The 26,954-nt window shown below is 41.0% G+C and overlaps 1 protein-coding gene across 1 annotated transcript in view; it reads left to right on the forward strand.

Moving 5' to 3' along the window:
• Nucleotides 1–1,273: 1,273 nt before the first annotated feature.
• Nucleotides 1,274–26,954, forward strand: part of lamc1 (laminin, gamma 1) — a 47,168-nt gene continuing 21,487 nt past the window's right edge. The window contains exon 1 of the mRNA XM_079452613.1: nucleotides 1,274–1,998. Coding sequence (XP_079308739.1) covers nucleotides 1,632–1,998 — 367 coding nt within the window. The 5' untranslated portion in view covers nucleotides 1,274–1,631. The remainder of the gene's footprint in view (nucleotides 1,999–26,954) is intronic.

A 26,954-nucleotide genomic window follows, 5' to 3' on the forward strand; every position in this document is an offset into this window, starting at 1 on the left:
TTGGCTTGCCTATATATCATTCATATTTGGCTTATGGTTTTGTGAGGCAGATTCAGAGAAATTAGCCAAATGAATCGACACAGCTGGAATTAATACCAAGAGTTCTTTGACTACCAAATAAAGCGTTTTCATTCAATCCTAGTAACATTATCTCAACGAATGTTTACCTCATCGTCCAGACTGGAGGTGATGAACAAGTGCCGTTTACTGGCAATGAGATAGTTGTGCTAATTTCATACCCCGCAGTGTTTATGTATTCATTCGACTAATTTGTTATGAATTTATGTTTGTGGGCAGTCCAATCAAGTTGTAGAATATATGAAGAGTTCGGTTCCAAAACGAGAAAACAGTTTTCAAAAATCATGTTTTTTCATCGCGCTTTCCAATAAAAATCAGTCTGCAGTTGTTTTGTTTTGCCATTATAACTTAAAATATACAGATAACTAACACAATGAAAACACGATGACATAATACAAAACATGATAGTTATCTCATTTTGGAGCCAAACTTTTCACAGTGGCAAAGTATAAATGTGCTTATAGATGTTATTTTAAATAGGGACTAATGATGATTTGGTTGCAGTGTGCAACTGTAAAAAACTGTTTACAAAAACTGATATTTTCTGGGGCTTCAGAAATAAACTGTAAAATTTGGTTACATTTCCCTGTTATTCTCGTAAATTAAATTACGGCAATTTTTACCGTATGTAAAAAATAATAACAGAAAAATGTCTGTACATAAATACATACAGTATATACACTGTGTATATGCCATTAATTATTGGTCAAATGATTTATTCAGGATTACATTCAATGCACATATCTTACAATACTAAAATTCTCATTGTCTCTGTTAAAAAGATGAACGTTTCATAGAAAGAGCGGAGGGAGCTGTGCGATGGCTGTCTATTATCTATGAAACAATGCTGGTAGAATATTAATGCGAAACAGTCACTGAGCTATTTAACGTTTTGGATACACCCTTGACTGCTGAAGTATATATAACCTTGCTCTTTGACCCCGCTGCTAACTGCAACAGCTATTTAGTTAGGCCTATTCATAGCATCCGGGAAGTCACGTGAAGGTAAAGATCACAAAAAAGTTACATCGATCAAATGTAACTTTAAGATCTGATGATCCGATGATCCGATGATCTGATTGCGGTGAGTCCACAGCTCGAATCGCCTCGTTGAGGATGGGTCAAGTGTGACATTTCGACCCCGCCCACCCCTAGAGTCGACCACATTATAATGCCACGCCACGCCCACTCGCGTCCATTCGGACTTGCCTTGTTTAGCGGGCCGGCGGTCCATCAAAGCATCCTTCAGGCGGAAGTAGACGCAGGGATTTTTTTTGGGAAGTTCTTTGACTTGCGCACTAGCGGCCTGGGTGTAGTCGGATACGGCTCCTTTTCTCCCAAACCTTTCCCCCCATGGCGGTGGTTACAGAGCCCGAATAAAGTGGACGTTCGCACGAGAGAAGTTGAGAGCAGCGCGAGCACTCCGCGATATCCCGCATGGTTTTACTTACAGACCCGCACACACGGTAGCTGGCGAGGGACCGCAAACTTTCAACGGCTGCAGGGATTCGACACGATAAAGGCATTTAAAGTCGCGCAGACGAGAGGACACGATGGTGCGTTTTTACGTGTTATTGTTGAGTTTGTGGGCAGCGGGCAGCCGCGGGGCGATGGACGAATGTATAGACGAGCTCAATCGGCCTCAACGCTGCATGCCGGAGTTTGTCAACGCCGCTTTCAACGTGACCGTGGTGGCCACCAACACCTGCGGCTCTCCGCCCGAAGAGTACTGCGTGCAGACCGGGGTGACGGGGGTCACCAAATCGTGCCACATTTGCAATGCCCGGGACCCCAGACTGCATCACGACGCTGCGTTTCTCACCGACTACAACAACCAAGCGGATACCACCTGGTGGCAAAGCCAGACTATGTTAGCGGGCATCCAGTACCCTCGCTCCATCAATCTGACCCTTCACCTGGGTAAGTTAAGCGACTTCACCGCGTCACGGGTGCGTGATGCAGAACGCGCGTCGCATCTCCACAGATGTGAAACATCTGCCACTTTCTGTTTAGCCTAAAACGAAATGAAAGCGTCTCGCTAGCTGAACGCTGTATTTGATAGCCGGGGGAGATCATAACTCCACGTTCCTAATCGACATGGTTCATAAGACTTCTCGAACTGGTCCCTGTTGGTGCTCGAAAGTTTGGTTTGGCTTTTCAAAGGCCCTTGGGAACCGTGGTTTACCTATTAAAGTAAAGGTGCGCTCAACTTTTATCAGGATTAAACTGTGGTAACTGCAGAGATAGAGTTGTGGTCAATACAGTTAAACCGGAGTGTAAAGTTGGTAAAAGCGCAACATTTGAATAATGGACAGATGAACTCGTGTGAGTATTTTGAAATGATTAAACCTATCAAGTTGGAACTCTCCATCGGCTTTAAACTTGACACGCAGTGACCTCCGTAAGAAGTGAAGTTTCATTGAATATCTGCCAGCCTCAGCAAAACCTTTGGGTTGCAGGAGGAGGTTTTTCTGGCTGTGGGAAAAGAGCATTAACATAACCAATTAGCACCGTCTCAACCGGCCGTGACCTCCGTGGCCTCTCGTTCTCAATCCAAAGGAAAGAGGCCTCATTACTGATCCCTGTAGGTGAAGGAAACCAATAAGCTCGTCTCTGTCTGCGATCAGTGTGTCAAGACGTGCGACTTTGCATAAGAGGACAGGAAGTGATTTCTCTGTTAATGCCCCGTCACACTCTTGACTAATTTCGAGCCATTTGTTAGCACGTGGCCTCTAACAGGTCTGGTCGCTCTTTGGCCTCCTGCTTCACTCGGTGTTTGTTGTCGTGGTCATTTTACATTTAAATCGTCTAATTAAAAATGGTGTCGGAAGTGTTTTGGTTCTCGGGTTTGGTGAAGTAAGAACACCTCCGTCCTCGATAAGCACGCGGCTTGCGTTGGTCATTCACTGCTTGGGTGGATATTTTGTTTTTTACTGAGGAACAGTTTGGATTGTTCAGATAGACTGCTATCCCCGCCACAAACTCGACAGACGAACGTCGTCATGTCTGGCCCAGGTAGACTGCTCGAACAAAAAAGTGCAATGGTCCCTTTGGGTGTTTTTGAGAAGGTTTAGCGTTTTGAGTGAGCGATGAACATCTTGGGTCTGTAATTGCTTGACCTTTATGGTCACTAATGATGATCTGAAGTGGCCACTTTTGTATCTCTAACAAAGAAGCGAAGCCCAAATTCACATTTGTTTTCTAGTTAACGTGTTTATTTGTACGTGCACTGTATTTCTTTTTTTCCGAGCGCAACTCTGTAGGTGGGAACCCACAAGACGTCCCAAGCGCTTTTTTTGTTTGTTCCCTTGCTTTGATGGCTTTTATGTTTATTCTTTCTTCTCTGGGACGGTGGAAGCGGAAACGGGCATGTCTCAACCTGACACCGCTTCGAGTCCTATGAGAGCGTGGAGATTCGGTCTGGCCTAGCTGACTCTCGGGGGATGAAGAGAGATGAGCGGGGGAGATTTAGCACCGAGCATTTCTAAACGCCCCAGAGATCAGATGTGATGATGAACTCTGTACTCTCTCTTCATTAACTAGTTCTGGCTGGCCTGTCAGTTTCCAGAATGAGACAAAACCCAACAACGTGAATCATCACAAGACGCTAGATCATGAAAACCGTACGCATGTGATTGTGAACTTGTAGAGGCAAATATAGATGCAGTTTGGTTGAAGACAGGTCAGCTTACAATTGGAGTTTTTTTATGATGCTTGTTTTAAATGAGTCTGCTTGACAGACAGACGGAGCCCAGAGGGATTTGCAAGCATAACTTCTGCAACATTGTGTCATGCTTTACTTTACATACTTTACTGGAGTGCCAGATGTGTGTCAGAGTACATTTCTGGGGTTGTACAGTTCTGCAAAATATAATTGCATTTGAGAATTTGTAACTATTTTAGGAAACTATTATTTTACAAATGAGATCAATGTTTTATTTTGATTTATAGACCTCATTGGATGACATGAACAACGCTGGTCCTGAAGAAAATACAACCAAACAATAAAATATTCATGACCAATTTAAAATGTTCAACAAATGTCTGTAAGGTTATAGTGTATATGCAAGATCTTTACTAAATAAGTAAAGTTAAAACAAATGAGTTCTTCTGGACATGTTTACATCTTGCAAAGTGGTCTATAATGTAGTGTAGTCATTTTTTCCAAAGTCAAAAACTCTCCTAAAGTACAAATGCTTGAAAATATTCAAGCACCTTTTTTCGAATAATTGTACGTTTCTGTACAAATCCCCTCATGCTAATTCATATGCGCTTGCCAGCTTGCAAAATAGTTATGAAGTCTCATGATATCAAGCTTGAATTGGGCTAAAAATCTATCAAATATGAGTCTTTCTGGAGGATGTTTCTTGTCAAGGAGTTCATTTGTACAGCAGTGGTGACTATCATGAGGAACGCTGAAGTTAGCATAGCAAAAATAGCTAAGAGTTTAATGAGCTGCATTGTGTCTGAGTTTATTTTCCATTTGCTGAATGGGCGACATTTAGATAAAATGTCGTTTTCAAGCCGCTCTCTGGAGAATTTGTGGAGGTCAAGACTTTCCTTTCATCTGATAAACTGTAACAGTTGGTGATTCATTAACTTGAGCGTGTGAATGGCTCTTATCATGCCCCGTTTCCTCCCTTGGTGGGAGAAAGCAGAATCCGCTACCCGCTCTTCCATTTCTGACTATACAGACGACCAAAGAGTTTGTGTTGTTTACTATTTTAAACCTCACATGATCCACTTGCGCGCAAATAAACTTCACTACCGGACGTTGTGTACTTCATGTTCTAAGTTTGTGATGGAGCTCCATTTCACATGTTTCATCGAACCTTCGACTTCTCTCTGAGGAACTTTAACAGTAAAAGTGTAAAATGGTCAGACGATGACCCTGTTTTTCTTGGCATGAGGCGCACACTTGGATGAAGAGCCCTCATCTCTTTGCTTTCTTGCTCTTAACCCCCTCCCCTCGCTCTTGTTTACGTCCTCACTTTACTGTCCCATCTCTCTCTCTCTATTCCTCGTATAAGTCGGGACGATGAGCGGTTGCAGTGTGGGAACGGGAACGTTTCCTCGTCTCTCATCCCGCCGAGGTCTTTTTCCAAACTCCATCAAAGTACTTGTCATTTCTGAAGAGGGACCAGATGGTCCAAATTATACCAATCTGAGTTCAGGGGGTTGGAAGGAGAGAGCGTGTTATCTGCTTGGAACCTATTGTTAATCTCTGGAAGGTTTGATCTTGGTGTGGGAAAGCTGTTCGTGTAACGGCACGATTTTTGTTGTGCTCCAGCTGTCGGCTATTGCTGTTTGTCCCATTGAGAGCGTATTGGCACTGAATTTGTTTGGAATTGCATCACCATAGCAAATTAACACAAGCTAAGTGTGTGTTTATTTCCATTTTGTTGATAAACTCTTTGTTGTTTCCACACATTTGCATTACTGTTGTGAGAAGAAGGTGGTGACATGGTGGCACTAATTGTACAGCCAGGGGCAGGATTTGAGACTTGGACCACCCTGGGTGGACAAAGTGTGAAATCTCCCTCATTTTCGTAAAGCACATGGTGAGCCACTAGTCTTTGGTAGATTTTCCAAATGTGTAATGAGAAATCGTGACATATCAGAGAAGCCGTCTGATGGGGACGAATGGCTTTCGTGGAATCGGGTGCTTTGGCCCTCACCGTTTAGTACCGGAACAAATGACTAAAGCACATTGAAGTTAAGCTGAAGGGATTTAACGCTAGTTTGACATAAATAAGCCCGTCCTTGTAATGGTGATGGTTTCGACATACCGCTGTAGTGCTTTTTTTACCTTGAAATATTGGGACATTTTTATTTTTGCTTGTTTCTTACAAGTTTTAAATCTGTGTGACTTTGACATCTGCTGAACACAAAAGTAGATATTTTGAAGAATGCTGGAAACCAAACCACACTGAACCCCATTGACTTCCATTGTACCAACGCAAAACCACAGAGACATTTCTTGAAAGTTGTGCAGAAGACATATACACAGGTTTTAAACAACAACAATGATAGAATTGATATTTTTGTACAAACTCTTATGGAGGAATACATTTTATATTTAGTTGTATAGCTCTTTGAAAGCGTGTTTTAAGGAAGAACCCTTCCCCAGATACCTTTTTTATTTAATTTTTGTCTTTCAGAACCATGAGGCTTTAAAGGCTCAATGCTCTTAGCTCCACCTGCTTGCAGCACTCATCTGATGGGGATTTGGCTACTCTCAAACATCTTTGATAGGGCATGTATGTACTTCTGTACCAATGGGCGTCCTTATTAAAGTCTTTGCAGGTGACAGGACGCATTTAAACTCCAGACCGGTGACGGCATATGTTTGGAAAAGGCCTTGTTTTCTTTCTGCCAGCACTTTCTGGTCCGAATCAATCATATGTGGTGTCAAACCTCTTTGTTTTGAGTTGCCAAAACAAGATGATGTGTCCCGATAGTCCACAGCTACAGGTCAACACGTATCATTCAGCCTGACACGCCTTGGGAACGTGATAAAATCAGCAGGCTTTTGCGAGTGTTGTAGGAGGCTTTAAACCTGTCTTGTTAATTCAGGTTCGGATGACACCATTTTAACTTTAAAATACCACGATCGTGCAACGAAGCAGCTGTGTCGTTCACTGACATCTCGACTTGAAACACGCTCTTTAAATAAGATATCCGATGTCAGGCCCTACGCTCTGTCATTTTCCTACCAAGAGTTCTTCAAAAGCTTCAAAGCGTTGCATCCAGTTATTGAAGTGTGAAAGCGATCTCTCTGCTCGACGATTTGCGAGTTGCCAAATACAGCTGTTTTCACACGTAAACAGAGCTTCACAGGGCAGATGGGGGAAGAAATGTTGTCATCCCAACACGATGAGAAAAACCTCAGTGCGTGCGTTAGCCTTCAACGTTTTCTCAGGCAAACCATCGACGGATGCTGGAGCTTCACAGCTGGTTCATGCTTTATGAAAATACCCTGCCTTTTAGTAAAAGCAAAGTTAAAAATGTCTTACTGAGCGTCACATAGCTAATAACCTATAAGTGAGAATGATGTACAAGAGTTTTACATGATGTCATTGCTTCAAAGATTGATGTATGTCGGATGTGGCGAATAGTTTGGTTTTGCATGTTTTTAATCGTGTTCGAAATAGAAAGGGGATCAATACGGTGTCGAACGGGGTCAACATTCAGGATGTTTTCAATGGCAGATATTCGGTTCGTTGAGTGTGACTTATATTAGGAAGTTCAGGCTTGGGGAACTATCGTGTTCTTGAGAAAACATCATGGCTCTGGTGACTGGACAAAAAGTAGTTTTAGTCCACTCTTTGCTTTCTTGCGTTATGGTGTTCAAACAAACTCGATCCTTTCTGTCAGGTATAAAACAAACTATATCCTCTGGCTATTTGTATCCAAAGAGTAAAAAAAGGTTGTTTGTCAAGCAATCGCAATTGTTGCGCTCTGGCTCCAATTGTTGTATTGAATTCGTTCCAACATATCAAAAGATAAAGGTAAATCTCTACGTTTTAATTTATTATGCTAAGTTAAACCTGATTTGTAGTTCACATTTACGTGGCTTTGTATGGATTTGCGACTCGCATGTTTAAGAAAGCCTTTTCATACATTTTAAGGTTGTTTTTTATGCCGACCTTGTAGAAATCAATCATAACAAGATTATTTTTCTTTGTGATACTCATTTAGGGAGTTGAATGCATCTAGAAATAGGTTATGAGACAGGTGGAGTCTTGCCCTGTATAAGGAAAGGCCTCCGACTCCACACCTCAGCAATATCTCACATCACATTCAACTTAATTTAGCTCTGTTTACATCCTCCTATATAACGTATGCTTTTTTTAGTAACCCTCCTCTTGATTGGCTGGAAGAGAAGCGAAAACACTTCACGTTTTTATACTTTGGGTTTTGATAAGTGTGACCACCGAGGTCAAGTGTCATTAATTCATTTTAGGTTACAGTTAAAAAATCACTAAGTATTTCCCCACTTGATGCCATTTTAAACCTGTATATGATATGACACTTTCTTGAGGAACACAGAAGTTAATGTCTCGTTGGTTTTGTGTCTATACAATGGAAGTCAATTGGGGTCAGTGTTCTTTGGTTATAAAGAATATCATGGCGATACTGGTATCGGTGCATCCCTAATTTTAGATAAAATATCTTTAAATGGCCTTTTTAAAAGACTTGAATTTTAGATTTCCCATATGTTGTGCTACATGCTGGCACTCTGCGTCGTTATTCTTCATTTTAAACATGGACACTAGTTGACCATGGGTCACTTTGGTTTCCGGCGTCCTGAATAAGTCGAGCCACGATTGTAATCGGAGTCACTTCCTTTTGTCTCTCCTGTCCAAACACGATCTCCTCCTGAGGAATAACAAAGCACATTCTGCACTCTGTTGTGACATTCCTCCAGTCTTTGTGTTGGATAATTGGCCCAATGCTTCTCCATATGCCCCGTGTTACACCACCACAGTCAAATCAGCTGGCGTGCAAGCGAGGGCTGTGAAAGATAAAAGCACAAAGATAATGTATAGGTTAAAGTTCATTTTTAAACCAGTTGAATCTTATCAGTTTCTCTGTTAGTCCGTGTGGTCACGTCTGCTGTACTGTAGACTATCTCTAGTTTGCTTTGTTATCTTGGTTATACATGGTTTACATCCTTGACCAGGGTGAACATTGCATTCTAGTGGAGACCAGAGTGATGCTAAATTAGTTATGTTTAAAATGAGAAATAAGTTCAATATGTTTTTCTTGCATTTTTTAGTTTTCCAGTCCTTATTATGTAGTCTTAACAAGTTGTTAGTGAAATCTTTCTTTGAACCGGATGTAGGTTCACTAAAGTCATAAGATTTAAAGCCGATTCATGTGTTTTACACAAATACGGTTAGGGTTTGTTTACGCGGTAAAAACGGAAATGAGTTTTCCTTTGTGTTTTTGAAAAGACGACGTTATCAAAGCGATCTGCCTTTACATGGATCCAGGAAAACGAATAAAAATGATTTATTATGAAACCTACGTGCTTACGCACATCAGCATACACTGTTTTAATTTAAAATGCGCTTTTAATACATTTTGTCGGTGTGTATGTGTGTTTATAGTAGTGAGCATATAAATAAATGAAATCTACTTTTTACTGTATAAATGATAATAAGTATGTCACACGGCACAAACATGCAGCATGTAGGGCGCCATTATTGTTTGGAGAATACTCGCGCATGCCTACAGATTAAACGCGACCTCATTGTTTTTGGAAAACAACGCCTTTAGAGTTTACACGAAAGCGGTAATGCCGTCGTTTTCAAAAATTAGCATTTTGAGACCCGTTTTCAAAAGTTTGCGTTTTCTGTCCCGCAAAACGCACTTTTCGTGTAAATGAACAGGCAAAATGCATACAAATATTTCTGTTTTTAGTTGAAAACGGTCTTGTAATCTGTGAATCTTAAAAGCTGGTTTACTGTTTTTCTTAATTAATAATGACTAGAAAACTGCACTGGTTTGTCTTCTGTCAATCTGACACCAGCAAGGATAAAAGGGAACTCCATCGTATAGTTTATTAAAGAAAATCAGGTAGAGCCGCTTAAGGAATGTCTTCAATGGCCGCTACTCCCTAAACCTCTTGAATGAAGCACCGTCCCACCAGAGAAGCCCCCGCCGTGTGTGTGTGAGTGGATGTCACGGTCCTATCTTTAGATCTGAGACATGGGCCACCTCTCCCCCTGTATCTCCAGCCCACCCTCTTCAAGTTCTACTTCACAAAACCCCTTTGTCTTCTTTTCTTTACGTGGGGGAAGGGTTATCCAGTAACTGGATTAGTCTTTTTGTTTGCTTATTCCTACTTGTCTGTTCATACACCCCCACCTTTATGTCCGTGTTTTCTCTTCTTTCTCATTTTCTCTCTCTCGTCTCTGCCCGGCTTTCTTTTTCTGGGAGAATATTGTTAATTAGAGTTCGCTCTCACATTCTGCCGCGTCTTAAGGAAGTCTTCATCTGGATGAGATGTTAAACACCAAATTTAACATCTAACATTTAACATTAGCGGCCTGTGTTTGTAGTCCATTCATCAGTGTTTACTTTGAAGTTGAAACGTAACATTCCTGCTGTTGGGAGTAAATTGAAGGGTCTTGAAGGGGGGCAGGTGGCGATGGGCTCCGCTTCGGCACATTAAAGGACCGTTTCATCAATGAGAAAGGATGCCACCGCCCACAGGGGTGTCGTGTCCATCGAGGTCGGACATACTGAGGGAGGGGAAGTGCAAGAAAAATCTATGTTGGGAACAAGGTGTCACTTTAAAAGAACAGTTCATCCAAAAATGAATGCACTGTCATTTAGTTATGTTTTCCTGTGATGCACGAGAAATTCTCTGCGTTGGACGCTTTTCGTGCAAATAGATCTTAACATTTACTCTGACTCTCCTTGGTACATTATTGAGAGTTTAGAAATATGTTCGGAGCAGAGCAGATTTGTATAGAAGGGTCTCTTGTGTATTAGCCTTTACTGCTGTGTAATAAAGTAGACATGGAGTGAACTATAACCGTTATGCCATATGCATTACTTGCTTTCATTTTGCGACGTGTCCACTGTGGAATATCACTGACCGTGATGTGACCTGAGATGTTTGGTAATGTAGTTGCCTTTTAAACAGATAGATGGGTCTACATGTTGAAACATGCTATACTTCAGGATATGGAACCCTTTGACGTGTACCCAAGCACAAATACGCAGTTTCGCTGACCCTCCATACTACTAATTAGAGGCTCTCTTAGAGGCCGATCAGACAGAATGTGTTTTTGCTGTAAGACTTGCCCCTTTTGAATTGTTTTCAATTGACGGAGCGCACGCTGCTTATGCATATGCTAATGCCTAGCAACAGAAATAAAACGCTGCACGCTGCTCCTCACGCTTTCAAACATAAAAAACCGCATTCTGTGTGATCGGGCCACTTAGATTGCTATTGCAGAAAAAGAGACAGTTTCTTCAACAAGTTAACTTCTGGTCTGTTTTTGTTGATCTGTGGCTGATAATATAACTATTTATATTGTATTTAATTCATATCATTATTAATTTCTATTAATCTTTTATTGTATAGTCAGTTTGTTATATTCGTTTTATCAAATAAACAATTTCTTGAATGGGTTTGGCCAAGTAACGTTTTTTCTACTTGTTACCCAAAATAAAACTGACTACACTATTAACTTTAGCTAGCTAATGTAATTTCATTGTTATTTTTTTAGCTTGTTCTCATAAATAATCTACAGGCACTCTTTTCTTTGCGGATGTGTATTGGAAGTTAAGTGTGGACCACAAAAGTGAGCATGCGTAGTTTGTTTATTTTGTTGCTTTGAAACCATCTATATGATTTTCTATATGAATTGGGTTATTTCAAGTTAGTTTAAAAAAACTAAGCTGGCTCTTTCTTATCCCATCTGGGGCTCTCAAAACACATCCATCCATCATAAGTTATAAATACTTCAGTTGGTTCATGAACTTCTTCTGAGCCCTTTTAAAACGTTTTTGGGGGTAAACTGTTGTTTGTGCATTTGCGCAAGTTCTGACATGTGACCTCACTTTTTTTTGGTGTACTGTCCCTTTAGTTTCCATAAGATTTTAAAGGCCTTTGTTTCCTTAGGCGTCTAAGTAATTTTAATACTGATGATATCAGGAATCACTCATCATGTACAAATTATGTTCAGTTTTTTTTCATAATTACATGGACGGGTTCGAGACTGATTTAAGAGCTTTGTACAACATGCCACCTTGACCTCGTAAACCGCTGCAACCTCCTTCAAGACTGAATATTTGAACGAACAGATTATAAGCCTTTAAGTGAATAACTACCTCTTTATATCTCCTAGAAGAAAAGTTTCCATAGTGAATTACATCTGGGACGTTCAATATTTTTCAGAAAATTGTCCATTTTATTTAATGTTTAAAGTCAATTATCCAGTTAGGTAACTAATAGTTTTGCTAGACCAATATAACCGCCAGATCGATTAAGAAATGACACAACTTGTCTCCATACAAGCTGATAAGGACCAAACTGACTTAAGGGATTGCTAGTGGATGTTGTAGTTGTCAGATAGCATCAGAGGTTAGTATTTAACATTCAGGGCCGTCAGACGTCTGGCTCTGAGATTAGACAGTGGGCTAGATATGTCTGAAAGCACTCTAGATATGTTGGGAAAATGAAAGGCGTCCACCTGAACGTGGCTGGGGAATAAGAACAATATTTTACAGTGTCGACTCTCTCCCAGATGTGTCCAAATAACATCTTCGCTCAGCTGTATATTTCTGCTGCTGGCGATAGAGGAAGTCTCTCACCGAGGGATGTCATTTACTATTCAAGACCTTGTGAAGGTGAAAAGAATGTGATTGTAAAAGCTGTTATTACTGTTCTTATATGTTGTGGAACAATCATCCGTTACATACAGTAAGAGCAGACGTGTCATTATCCACAAGCCCTTTAGCCATTTTCTATCCTGGGACTCCTGGTACGTTTTCCCCTCACGCTTTCCTACAGCCTTGTTTTAGCATCGGCAGCTGTCTCGTAGCTGTCTGCATTGTTATTTTTCAAGGCCGCTTTTAGCCACGGCAGACGGAACGAACTAACCAGTCTTATTTTGTCTCGAGTTTAGTGGGCTAGCATGTGTCCAGTGTTCTGCGTGGGATCAAGCAGCGTTTATGACGTTCATGCTAATGTGCATGCCTAGCATACTGTCCTAAGCCAGAGTCTGATAGAAAAATGAAAGGGATTGTTCACATTTAATCAACTTTACGTCATTCCAAACTTGTATGACTTTCTTTCTTCTAGAAAACGCCAAAGAAGATATTTTGAAGAACGTTGGTAACCAAACAACATTCCTCCCATCGACTTCCATTTTATGAACACAAAACCACAGAAACATTTCTCATAATATCATCTTTTTTCTGGTTCCACAGAAGATTGAGTCAAACAAGTTTTGTTTGTTACTGTGTAGTCTACAGTTTTCTTTTAGCATCAATAGCCATATCTCTGAAGGTTTTTTGTCAATGTGAGAAGTTCTGCATGTGAACATTGTGTTGAGGCCCATCTTTAAGTGTTGATGTATTGAAAGATACATGCTACAGTGCTGCATACTGTATTCTGATTGGCTCTGAGGTAAAATGTCTTTTGACTCTTAGCGTCTAACACATGCTGGTCCAGACTAAACAATGCGATATATACTCCTCGGAAAAAAAATCTTCAAACCCTTCCCAACAGGTACAGCTAAATTGACACTCTTTTTTTTCTTGATTTTGTCTATTAAAGTATAGAGATATGTACTTCCTCCTTATCGCTGTTAGTGAGGACCCTTTGAAAGGCAATTATCCCCCTTTGGATCTGAGAAGAAGCTGTATCTTTTTTGCCCTTGTAATGTTTGTTATCTGTGGTCTTGCTGTCTGTTTGGGCTGTAATCTATAGTGGGTATAGACACTAGATAGGAAGTTGTTGGGTGATTGTTGAACGTTATACAGACCAATTAAAAAGAACTGTGTGATATTGCTGCTTGCGGTTTTATGCAAACGTCTTCGTATCCTTTAAAGGTCCAGTGAGTAATTTTTTGGAGGATATATAGGGCGTTTCATCAGGCGCACATGGACTGCAGTTAAAGGTCCAGTCAGTAATTTCTAGCGGCAAGGTTGCGAATTGCAACCAACCGCTCACTCCACATTACATTTACTTTTTAGGCATTTGGCAGACGCTTTAAGCGACTTATCCTATACATTTATACATAGGTATCTGCAATCCCCTGGGATCCAACCCACAACCTTGCGTTGTTTATACAATGCATTTACCACTGAGCTACCACTAGATTAGGCTAAAATCTCCACATTTGCTCCTTTAAGTCAATTAAAGAAACCAAGAAAACCAAGTTTCTTTCATAAAAAATGTCAAGGGGGTCATATGACACAGCTTAACGAATATTATTGTTTGTTTTAGCTGTAACTCAATGTGTATACACAATTTAAGGTTAAAAAATGCTGTGTTTTCCACATACCGTGCATGTTTGTAATTCCTCTTTGCTCCGCCTCTCTGAAATGCATGGATTTATTGCAAAGCTCATCGCTCTGAAAGGCGACGTGTGCTATGATTGGACGTTAACCAGTGCGTAGTGATTGGTGGAATACTGCAGGCGTGTTACGGAAATGTAACGCCTCTTACTATATTTGGAACATCAGGTTCCAACACAATTGTACTGGCAGGTACGCCCATCTTACCTGCATATACATTCTTAGTCAAATCATACATCACGAACTGATGTAGATTTGTGGGGGTGTGGTTACACGAGGCGTTTCAGGCAGGTCTGGGTGAGCATTCGCTTTTAGATAGAATGCATTTTTTGTTCAGACACTTGAACTTCTGCAATTTTACGTGTCTGATACATGGATGGACAACTTATAACACACCAAAGACACAAACATATATTCGCGCCATATTACCCCTTTAATAATGTTTATAGATCCTGACCTGATAAACCCACAATCTCAAACCCCAGGCTGTGGGAATAGGACCGAATAAGCGGTTTGTGCCGAGCAAGGCTCTTGACCTCCAAGGGCAGCGTGCAGGAAGCGATTCGTACTGTTTACAGGGGGCTTATGTGTGTCTTCCTTTTTGTCTGTGTCTCACATGCGGATTTGTGTTGCACAGGAAATTATTAAATGCCTCAGGGAGACCTTTCTTCTAATTATAGATACAGGCCATGTGTTTATGAGTGTGCGAATGTGGCCGCGGAAGATGGAAAGATGCAGGCATGCAGATGCTTGCAGTGTAATTTTATTCCGTTTTGTGTACAGAAGGATCTCTAATGGTGGATGGAAGTGGGGTAGAGAATAAAAGGTCAGAAAGCATCCCCGCAGAAAAGCCATAAACAGATAATCATGGGGAATGTGTCTGAGGTGCTGAGTGTATATCACACACACGCAGGAGACTGAAACCTAATACTGAGCTTCTCTTGTTTAGTGGCACCCTGGAAGACCTTAAAGTTCAGCTGCTCTTGATAAGTTGCTCTCACTCTCGTGCACGTATGACCTTCATGTTTAATATAAGCAGGTAACTCATTGAGGTCAGCTGGATTCACGCAAGCAGGATGTTTGTTCCGTTTTTCTGTTTTCTGTATGCCCCAACAGCACAAAGATTGTTTAGTCACTAGCAGGACTGTGTCGTGTGTGTGTGTGTTTTTATATATATATATATATATTTTTTAGAGAGAGTATTTCTAGTGATTTTAGTCAAATTATGTTCATTTTACATGGCCATTAGACCAAAGTCAGGATGTTTAAACTAGTTTTCTGATCCTTGTTTCATGGCTCACATTAGAAATGATTTGTGTTCATGTCTGGGAAGCAGTCTGACATTGTGTTTTACAGTGAATTGATTTATAACTCATTCAACAATTTGCTTGCATCTTTCGCCATCTCGGTTTAAAACTACAATTGTAGGTTACATACGTATCTCTGCACGAGTTGGAATCAAATCATGTTAAACATTTACTGGATGCACAGATTTGTACATTTTGGCTGATAACCATAACTGATCATTCTTTGACACTGGAAGCTGATAACCGATATATTGGCTAATATACAGCATCTTAATATTAATATACATTTTTCTGAGCCTACAGAAACTTTGATTAAAAAAATAATAACAATTATTTCTCTTTCTTCCCGAAAATCATGTACAAAGACTGATTTAATTGCTGATACGGGATAAAGAAATGTACTTTCCCATGTGATTTCTTTTAATGTTTAATAGAAAGTAGTGATGTATAACACCTTTCAAATTATCAGGCTAAATTGCTTTTGTTGAAGAATGCATTTGCCCCCAGATTTTTATTTGGCCCCTCTAGAAATATCCAGCTGACAAAATATGATTGCCCCTCCCAGTTGAGCCTGCCTTGCACTAGGCCTGATATCAAATGCATTAAGTTGAAAAAATAGTAAAATGTTATTATCTTCATAACTCTATAATACTCATAACACTGCCATTGGGCTCAGTGTTTCAAGTTTCAAAGTCGGCTTATCGACCCCGGAGTTGTTGTTATCATGAGAAGTCGTACGTTGAAATAAAGGGAGTAGTAAATAATATCAGGGATTGTTATATCTTTGACCCTTTAGTTAGACGGTGATCTATCTCTTTTAGAGAGGATCCTTAAAATATCAGCCAGCCCAGCAGAGGGAGGGTTACATGAGGAGGAGGAGGAGCACTTCAGTAGCTGTTTATGCAGCTGTTGCATGTCTTGCATCCCCGGACCACGCTCTTCAAGACCGTGATGCTCAGAGACTCTCAAACCTCCCGTGAGATTGTTATATATCCGGTCATGAGATGGGTTAAAACTTCCTTTATAGATTCCCAAGTTCAACATGAAAGTTGTTTTTTTGCTACGTTTGGAACAGTAACTGAGGTTAATGAACAACAACATGAATCTTTAGGCAAGGTGCCCTGTGGAACAGATTTTTCCAATGTAAAGTTATTTCGTTCATCATTAACTCCTATATACATGTGCAAACCTGTAGGAATGTCTTCCGCCGGCTCTGGCTTAGAGAGGTTTCCCTATTTTGCTCCTCCGTAATCCTTCTCTGCGAGGTTGGGTGGTATTGAAATGGGGTTTGTTTGTTGACTAATCTCGATTAATAATTGAACGCGACCTTTCAATCGCCTTTCAGATGAGTTGGCATATGGGCTCATGCACACAAACCCGTACTATTTTTAACAGTAGACTGAACAAGTCCAGACTAGCGGGTACTCAGATTCTCCGACTGTCTAGAACTCAACAAGCCACCAGCATATGAAGAGTCACAATGCAGAAAAGCTCATTGTTATGACTAGTTGACCACAGAGACTCATCTCTGATCACTCTCAGATGTGGGTTCTGTGAGGCCCTGATGTGCGGCGAGTGTGCTTACTGTGCGTCTGCATTGCAGTGCGGTTTAAAAGACGTCAGCGGTCTGAAGCTTTGCCTTTAAGCTTTCCTTTTAACCAGTGATAACAGCTTTTGGTGTCATACCACAATGTTCAAAGTAAGCCACATCATCAGAATTTCCTCTGACTCGATGCCGTGGGTTGAGTTATAGTTGAATTAAAGTAATGCTGCTAGGTTGATGAATGTCGGTCCTGAAAGTAGCGCTCCAAGAAATAGTAAAATTATTAAAATATTACAAATGTGCGTATTGCAGTAGTTTGCAATAACTAATTGATTTCAATTAGAGATGCAGCGATATATCGGCCAATAATCGATATCGGTCATTAAAAGCAATTTTCATATTTCCTGTCAATAAAACGAGGACAAGAACAATGCAATAAATTTGTAGTGATCGACCGATATTACTCCCTCCTTGCAAAGCAAAATATCTGCATCCATACACCAATAAATAGAGGGGTCTGAAAGAGTGTAATTAAAGTGCACTGTTACTCAAAAATAAATATCATGGATAAAAAAAATTACAAAATGCGACGCCGAATAAGTAAATGCATTGTATGGGAAACTATGATGGAATAACACACTGTCATGAAAGTAACAAACAAAACGGCAAATAATTTATTATAAATAATGCTTATATAGTCGATGAATCTATAACTTAGGGTGTTTTAAACAAGTTAATCTTGTTAAAAAGTTAGCTACATGCGGAAGCTATGCTAGAACTTCCTGTGCATCAACCCAGTGAGTGAACAGCAATATGAATGATGAGCATAGACAACAAAGGTAATTCAGTTCAGCTCTTTTTTACTTCATTCATGTAAAGTTACGTCTTTATTGGGGGAGGAGTTGAGTGCTTAGGCAATGCAACTCTGTGAGTTTGTCTCTATAAGCGAAGCTGCATAAACCACATATCAGGCATTTAATGTAACATCTCATTTGTGCTTAGATTGATCTCATGTTAAATATAAGTGTATTATTAAAGCAAGTGAGTATACATTACCCCTTCTGTCGCATCTCCCCTCAGAGGCTCTGCTGTAGTGACGGTCCTGCACGCATTTCTATATACGGCCACGAGATGGTGGAGCTTATCAGTGAATCCGATGTTAGAAAACAGATACCTGATGATGGGAAATGATTAAATATCAGCGAAATTATCGGGAAAACTATGTATCAGTCGATCTTTTTAAATGTGTGCTCCGTATATAGAAAATGTTAAGAAACTTCACCAGTTTGATTTTCTTTAGGTTTTGGTATCGGCAGATATCGCTTGCAATAATCGGCTATCGTTAACGGTGGTGTAATTTAGTTAGGGATGCACCGATACCACTTCTTAAGGATCGAGTACGATACCGATACTTTTTCCCTGGTACTCGCCGATACCAACACCGATGCTAGGTTTTTTTTCTTTGTGGCAATTTTCTAAGAACAACACAATGAGACTAATGAACATATCAGCATCTTTATTTTTAACAACTTCAACTCATATTATAAAAAAAATAAATCAATCTTATGTGCTTATCAAAAATTTTCAAAGCCAAAATTCAGTGTCCAATAACCTCCAAAGGGCAAAACCGAGGACATAAGTGTGCAGATTGCCATGCGTGGGTCGTCATCATTGATTTTGAAATATTTCCACACTGCTAAGCGCGAATGAAGCGTTAAGAGAGCGTGATTTACATGTTAGGTCGATGCAAAGACGCGATAGACCTACTTGCGGTGCGATTCACGCGAATGAGGCGACGCGAATTGAGCGTTATTCGTGTGAGTTGAAAAAGCTGTCAGGAGCCTGCTCTAGTAGTGATGTGATTATGACATAGCGAGCGGAGGCAGAAATCTGAAACAACAATGAAGGACTGCGCCTCTGAAGGATCTGATGGACCCAGACACGGCGCCGAACGAGTCTACGTCTATCTTCAGCCTTCCATAGCACATTATGTGCAGCTACCTGCTCAACAAAATCCATGTCTGCCATTTCTTAACAAGACTGGAGCCGCCTGCCAGAAGCCCCTCCCATGAAGCAAATTCCACGCGCGAATGAAGCGAGTAAACTCAAAATGTTCAAGCGTCCAACTACACACGAATAGCACGTTTTCGGTGTGAACACTATGACATTGTGTCTGCTACGGCAGGTGTCTCTGTGTGCACTGGAACGTTCTGTCAATTACGTCACGTGAGGTATCGGTCTTTGGTATCGGGGAATTTGTACGAGTACGAGTACGAGTACATGAGCTTGGTATCGGGACCCGACGATACCAGTATCGGTGCATCCCTAAATTTAGTATCGGTGCAACAAAATGAGGACAATTTCTTTACATTTTGGGTGAACTATCCCTTTAAAAACCTTTATTTATTCAAAGAAAAAATGTAAATATGATGTCACCCATTAAGTGTTTCACAAAAAATGATTTAAATTCGATTCCTTATATGCCTTGGGCGTTGAGTTGCCATTATTGACCCTCATTTAAAGTTTCTTTTTGGGTTGTCACGCTGTAACACAAATGTGATGGCCATCGCTGTTAAAACCCACAATAGTTGTTTTTGTTTTTCCACCCACAAAACTTGTGTGTATACTAAAATCTGTCTTGATTGTAATTGAATTACTGGTTTGTTTCCATTGAAATGGCATGTACTTGTAAATCAGCCCCCGATTGCACCTGACACAGTTGGGTTAATTCCCCAAACATGCCCCTTGAGAGATTCGTCAGGTGGTGTCGTGCATGCGATCACATCAGCACAGCCTTTTCACGTCAACACCAGCCATTAGTGATTTTCACACCAGTGGTCCAGCGATCTGTCTCCTGTGTAACGAGTAAGGGGACCCTAAAGCATTAAACTCAATCATTACCTCCCATACTCCTTTCTGTTTTTCATCCTCCCCCCTTCCTGCCTCCTCCACCCCAGGGGTCCCAGCACACTCCCCTCTAAACTTACACTCCTACAGCTCAACACCTTAACGCTGTTGACTTTTCGCTATAGAGTAGGTAAACAGCAGACGTGAATAGGTGCTTATGGTTAGGTGAAGATGGATGATGAATACAGGTTTAGATATGAATTCATGTGGTGCTCGTGGGGTTTAGAAGGCTAACTCTTAAATCCACAATCTTGAGTGACCTGGATCTCGCAGAAATAATGTTGCTATTGTTTTGGTGGAAAATGCCTTTTGTGAAGCTTGTTGTCAGTATGTAATCTATATGCCTGGGGCATTTTTTTCCACGTGCGCTGTCAACCATAACACATTTTAGAACTGAAAAAATTACATTAATTTGAACAGTTGAACATATCATCACTGTTGGGCAGAAACCTTTTATCTCCAAAACTACTGGGTATCCTGAAATGGAAAAAACGGTATGTTTTGAATAATCAAACACCGTTTTCAAAGTTGTCAAGCTTTTATCAAAAATACGTCATATTGGTTACATATTGGCTTAAATAAACGGTGAACATTATAAGTCAAAGTATTTATTTATGGAAACATTATGAAATATGGATAAAGTAGGTTTTCTGCCAAAGAAAAACAAGTTTGCAAGAAAATGTGCCGATAAACACAAAATGTGTAATAGTTTGGTTCTGCCACAAGGGGCGCTAATTTGTGTATTTTTTTGCATTTCACAGCTGTCCTTCTGAAACCTTGTATCCATGTTTCGTAGTTTACATTTTTGCCATAAAGCATTATTATTATACACCCCTTATCTTTGTCAGTGTGTTTTGCAATATCTAACCGATAAAAAGTATTAAAAAGTTCAGCACTGTATTTAATCATTTCATAAGTGCAGTGGTTTTCTATTTCCTGACAAATTCGTGAATTCTGCGATATGAGGTTTCAGAAGGTCATCTGCGATTTGTATATTTAAGCAAAACAATTTGTCCAGTCAGATTTCTTTTGCACCCATTTATTTGATCCTGGATGATGCAGTCACAGGGAAATTGGGTTTCTAGAAGAGTCAAAATATTTCTTTCTCAACCCATTTCTTATAATGCTCTCCGGTTCAAATGACTAAGTTTATTTATGTACATTCCTCATTATTGTAATGCATCACCTTACCACTTTAAAATCTTTACCCAATGGATCAACTCAATATTTTTATGTAGTAGCCTAATCTACCTTTGTGTATTGCACAGTGTTTAATGGTTTCTTTCTTTATGAGTTAAGTCAAGTGTCTCTGTTGCGTGCGCTCCAGGTTAAATCAGCTTTGATGTTGCTGGGAAGCGGTTTAATGCGACTCATTTAGCAAGAGTCTCGACGGTCCTCCCTTCATCCAACACAACATTAACTTCCAAGTGAAATTCAACCGTTCATTCGTTGATCGAGCACTAAGTATTAGACCAGCGGGTGCTGGAGTTCTCACGACCTCTCACATCCCAGTGGTGGTGAAATAATCGATTGGGTTGGTTATGAAATTACTGCCCGGCCTTTGGGAACTGAAATGTGAAATCAGGAGGAATGATGGTGAGTGTGAGAACTGCAGACAGCTGTTGTATCTTGCTGTCAGGAAGCGTGGCTTGAAACTTGAGAACATTGTTTTCTCGTCTTGTTTTTTGAGCTTTTTGTTTTATTGTAAATCTGAAGAATCCTGTGCCACTCGTTTTGAGAATACAAATGTGCAACAGTCCCACAAATTACATGGTTGTCATCGGGGGAAAAACTGAGAATGTAATCCCGGAGCGCATGATGGGGCCCCAAGTTCCTATACGAAATAGCTGACTTGTATGGTCCAGCGAAGTGGCACCCACTCTTCATTGTCATTCCCTGTGAGACTTCCCTTGAAAGAGTGCAGGTTAAGTTAAAATAAATCACATTCCTGCAAATCCACAAAATTCATCATTCATCCAAGATGCACAATTTAGGAAACATGCGAATTTGTTTCTGTACGGTTGAGTTGTGGGAGTGTAGAGACGAACAGATGTTCAACATCTCCCATCAGGCCGTTTGGCAGATGGTGAAAAGCTGTGTACAAGACAAAACTGTCATGCCCACACGTTAAAAAGTCAAAGCCGTCATTGTTCGTCCCACTGTGGAAAAATGCAATGAGGTCATGAGAGGATGTTCAATTGGGCTGAGGCTCTCCCTCTGGACAGCCCCCTACTCGTACTCGCCCAGCACCCCCTAATCCTCCTAGTTCCCTCAGGGTCTCTCTCTCTCTCTCTCTCCGGAGGAGGAGAACTAAGGAATGCAGAATGATGTACAAGCTCATGAAGTTACCTCACCCCCTGTACCCGGTCTTTCTCCTGCAGCTAAAACAGACACGCCTTGAGTCATAGTTGAAATAGTTGAGTACAGACTGCAGAAGTTGATCTGGATAATAGGATGATGTTAAGCCTATTCTAGCACCAGTCAGATTGCTGTTACATAGAGGGAAATTCCCCTGGGTTTTCTGCCTGTGGTTATAAAATATGATCCACCTGCGTACTGTACTTGCGCTAGTGAATGTCACCCAACAATGTAAATTCTGTCAATGTTTTATTGTTCGTCATCTGACAAATAAATGAAATTACCAATAATACTGTGACTCTTTTTCTTTGATATTGTAGTTGTGGTGTGATTTCTACAAATGCATTCTAGTTATCGCTATCGTCCTCTGTGTGAACAGGCCTTAAAATTCATATTGTGTGGCGGTCATCTGCTTGTAAACGGTTGTGGTTAATGACAGAGTGCAGTTGTGACCTCATGTTAATAGCAGACCCTCCCCACCTCTTCAAACGGGACACCTCTGTGATTATACAGGGCGTAGCTCCAAATAACCTCCCGGTTCTCGCGGGAAACACCACCACGGTCTCCTTCACTTGAAACGTCTCCATCCACCACTGCACATTTAATAAGAGCTCTTAATAAATACCGACTGGTGTTAGCATTGACAGCGGACAACAATTAAAACATTCACGCAGCGGTAAATCCGCAACAGTAAACCTTTCACATGTGTTTAGGTAACACAGGCACTCATTCAGAGTTATTCCCCTCTTGTAAACAGCTTTGTGAATTACTGCCGTCCCCTCCGAGCCAGGCTGCCTGGGGCCCGAGACTCCATTTGCTTTGTTTAATGAACGAGTAGATCCATCTTTTGTTTTAGGTTTATATCTCTCCCGAACATCTCCGATAGCTGAATTCATAAGCACGGCCAGTGGCAAATGCTCCACCTTTTCCCCCCAAGCTCAGGAATGTCAATCCCGAAAGGAATCTCTGACAGCAAAGATGTGGATCTCACCTTCGAATCTTATGAATGAACTGAATGTATAAGCGTTTCAGCAGTGAGCAGTGCTTATTTCGTGTTTGTTTTAAGAGGATTTCATTGGTGCCATGTGACGATTGCATACCAGCGGGACTAACCTTGTTAACATGATGTGATTTTGGAAGCAGCGCCACGTTTTGATGGCTGGGTTTTGTTAGCCAATGGAGGCTCTCGGTTTCAAAGGGCTTTTCGGTCAAAGTCATTTAGCCCGTGAACCTTTGCGTTACCTTTAGCACAAATAAATGTGACGCTTTTAAAGGCGACATCTATAGAGACCAAGCAAGCATACACAAGTCTGTTGAAAGCAAGCCTGTACGTTCATTAGACAGGTATTCATAACAAAGACATTGTTTTAGTTTTGTGTTGTCTTTACTCGAGCTCTAATCTGAGTCTGGTTGTAAGGAGGAACCTCGGCGTTCTGCAGGTCAGTCATTGAAGTCGCGGTGACACGTACACAAAGACTCAAGGATGCGTAGGATCTCAGGACTGATACGTTGCCCGACTCGAGGGTTTAGTTTGCGGCGTCTGCCCAGTTTCTTCAGTTTGAAGTTTCATTCATGTGTTTCAGCTTCACACACATTCACGAGAGATGTACGCATAGAGTATTCTAGCTAACTTTGCAGTCAACTATCGGCCAGAAACTAAACATAAAGGAAACATTGTCACAAGTGCACTAGTAAAGGGAGAGGAAACATGTCAGGTTTGTGTTCAAGTACATGCATTTGCTAACGTTTGCCACTAGTACACGCAGGCATCTATAGATGTATACGCTCTGTTTATCTTTACTATAGACGCATGGTTTCTCTGTCTGGTAGGTGTAGATGTCAGGCCACTTAACTAGAGGTAATCCTGTCATTTCGTCCCCAGATTCCTTGCGTTAAAGTTAACTTTTTCAAAAACAAACGCGGTCCTAGACACCTTACCTGTTAAATTGAATCAGATTGTTTTCATTGTAATGCCGTCAGGAGGATCTTTCTGCCTCCACCTAAGCTCTGCCCACAAAAAAACGTCACAGTGTTTACTCACAGTAAAGGCGTCTGTGGTTTCTGAAACGTCTCGTATGTTTCCAAAGCACAATGAGCTCTTTTATTCGCAAAGGTCGAGGAAAATGAAATTCTCATGATATGACCTCTAATGTAACTGCATGATGTCTCTGACTCAGCCTTTTGCTTACTTCTGTGTACTTGAATTACGTTGTTTATCAAACGTTGTTTATGTTTATTTTGCTCGACTGGGATGAATTGCTTAGTTTGTCATGTCTCGTGTTCTTTCAATTTGCGACCACACGTTTCATTTCAATCGAGACAGTCTGTCCCTCGTGGTCTTTGTGAGCTCATCTTCAGTGCTTTATGGCCGTTGTGTGTCGTCTTTGGTGGTAAATTGTCAGGTGCTGTGCCCTTTCTTTTCATCCCCCCACACTGGCGTCATTGGTGTGTAGAAGCACATTCCTGTCCCCCACACACACACACACACACACACACACACACACCTCTATTCGTTCACACACAGCGACACTTGACTGTAGATCGCTGTGAATTATAATGAATGTAAAGGGATAGTTCATTCAAAATTGTCATCACTTTTTTCCCCTCATGTTGTTTAAATTTCCTCTTCTGTGGAAACACAAAAGATGATGCTTTAAGAAGTGTCTCAGTGGTTTTGTCAATGGGGGTCCGATGTTGTTTGGTTACCAACGTTCTTCAAAATATCCTCTTTTGTGTTCTGCAGAAGAAAGTTGCTTTGTCTGGCAGATCGGAAACCAGCAGACCACATTTTAGTAATAGCAAGACTTACATTCGCTGAAGATACGAGCACATATGCCTGTGATAAGGAAAGACTCATAAACAGATGGAGGAAGTTGGAACAGAAGGTCACTGTCTGATATATTTTAAAAGCTGTGCTTAACATTCGCAAATGTGTTGATGGTGGATACGACCGAGACGTGATCTGAGCAGTGAGGAAATGTACATTTGTTTTTTCTTTCCTCTATCTATTCATCCTCGCGATGGGGAGCCCCTCCATTTTTGTCATCAATACACTGATTGTTCTGGATGGAGTGCTGGAATTCCTCTTGTCCCGCTGCTCAGAGGAGGCATGATTCATGAACATGAAGGGCTGCAGTACATGAAACACATTGAACTTGTCTTAGACGAGACTTTCTATATATTCTCGCAATCGTGAAATCAAATCTTTAATTTTTTGTCACAAATCATTATTATTATGTTTGTCACTGGGTATTCCTTATACCGATCTGCTCCTGGCATTTATAACAGCCAGCTGTTTGTACAGTATCCCGCTCATTACACGTTTATTTACTATATAATATTTCGTCATTTTGATTTGAAATTTCTGCTTCGCTCACGTTCAACGAATGCAGACCTTTTGTGAGGAAAACCCATTTCGACGAAACACGACGTTCAAAATGATTTGCAACATCCATGTGTTATTAGTTTTGAGGTCTTTCAACAGTTTTGAGCAGCAAATTCTCAAATCCTGTTATGGCTTAACTTGGTTCATTGCTTTTGCACATTTCAAAGCCATTTAAGGCCACATCCACACAAAGCCAGAGCTTTCCCCATCCAAACTATTTTCCCTTTAAGTTCCGGAAACATGACGTCATCTCGAGCAATCACTCAAACTGTCTCAAAATAATGTAGTATACATGACAAATCCATATGTGGCGCTGTGATTCTGCTACAGTGATAACCTATAAAGCAAAAGACTTTGAGAATGTGTATAAACCTTGCGCGCTGGGGGGATGACATCATCGTTTCAGAGAATATACCGATTGGCTATACACACGAAAGCGCAAGGGCGTCGTTTTCGGATTCATACAGTCTGAGCCGCGTTATTGTGTAGCCGAAGACTGGTTGCCCACTGGAGCAAAGCAGGGTTGAGCCTGGTCAGTACCTCGGTGGGAGACCTCCTAGGAAAGCTAGGTTGCTGGTGGAAGAGGTGTTAGTGAGACCAGCAGGGAGTATCACCCTGTGGTCTGTATGGGTCCTAATGCCCCAGCATAGTGATGGGGACACTATACTGTAAAAAGCACCGTTCTTCGGATTCGACGTTACAGCGGTGTCCTGGCCAGAAGCCCCCTTCCACTGGCCCCTTGTCAATCATGGCCTCCTAATAATCCTCACCCTCTGAATTGGCTCGATCTCTCTCCTCTCCACCTACAGCACTGGCGCCGTTGTACTGTGGCTTCTGTCGCATCATCCAGGTGGATGCAGCACACTGTTCGTGGTTGAGGAGAGACCCCCCTCTTCTGATTGTAAAGCGCTTTGGGTGCAATACACAAGAAAGCGCTATATAAATTCCTCATTCATTCATTAAAAATGAACAGTTTCAGGCTCCCTAAACGACGGATCCGTCTGGACGAAACGCTAATACAATACACATTTTTTTTAAGTATGCTAACACCGTGTCTACACCGGACACGGCGTGGCGAGATCCGACACGTGGCTTATTCTAATGCGATTGTCGTGCTCTATTGCGTTCTATTGTGAATGTGAACACGGAATGTGAACCGTGTGAAAGTCATGTTGATAATATAGTTTGTCATTGAGTGTTAAATTGGAAAACTTTCAAATGCAATGATTCTCTCTAGTGGCCTCAGACATTTGGACTGTGCTGTGTGTTTCTGGATTATAGTCTTTTAATGCTGAAAAGCTGAAGTAGGGTAGTTGTTGTTTTTTCGGTG

This window comes from Barbatula barbatula (genome assembly GCF_947034865.1).
Source record: "Barbatula barbatula genome assembly, chromosome: 3".
NCBI classification, from domain to species: Eukaryota; Metazoa; Chordata; class Actinopteri; order Cypriniformes; family Nemacheilidae; genus Barbatula; species Barbatula barbatula.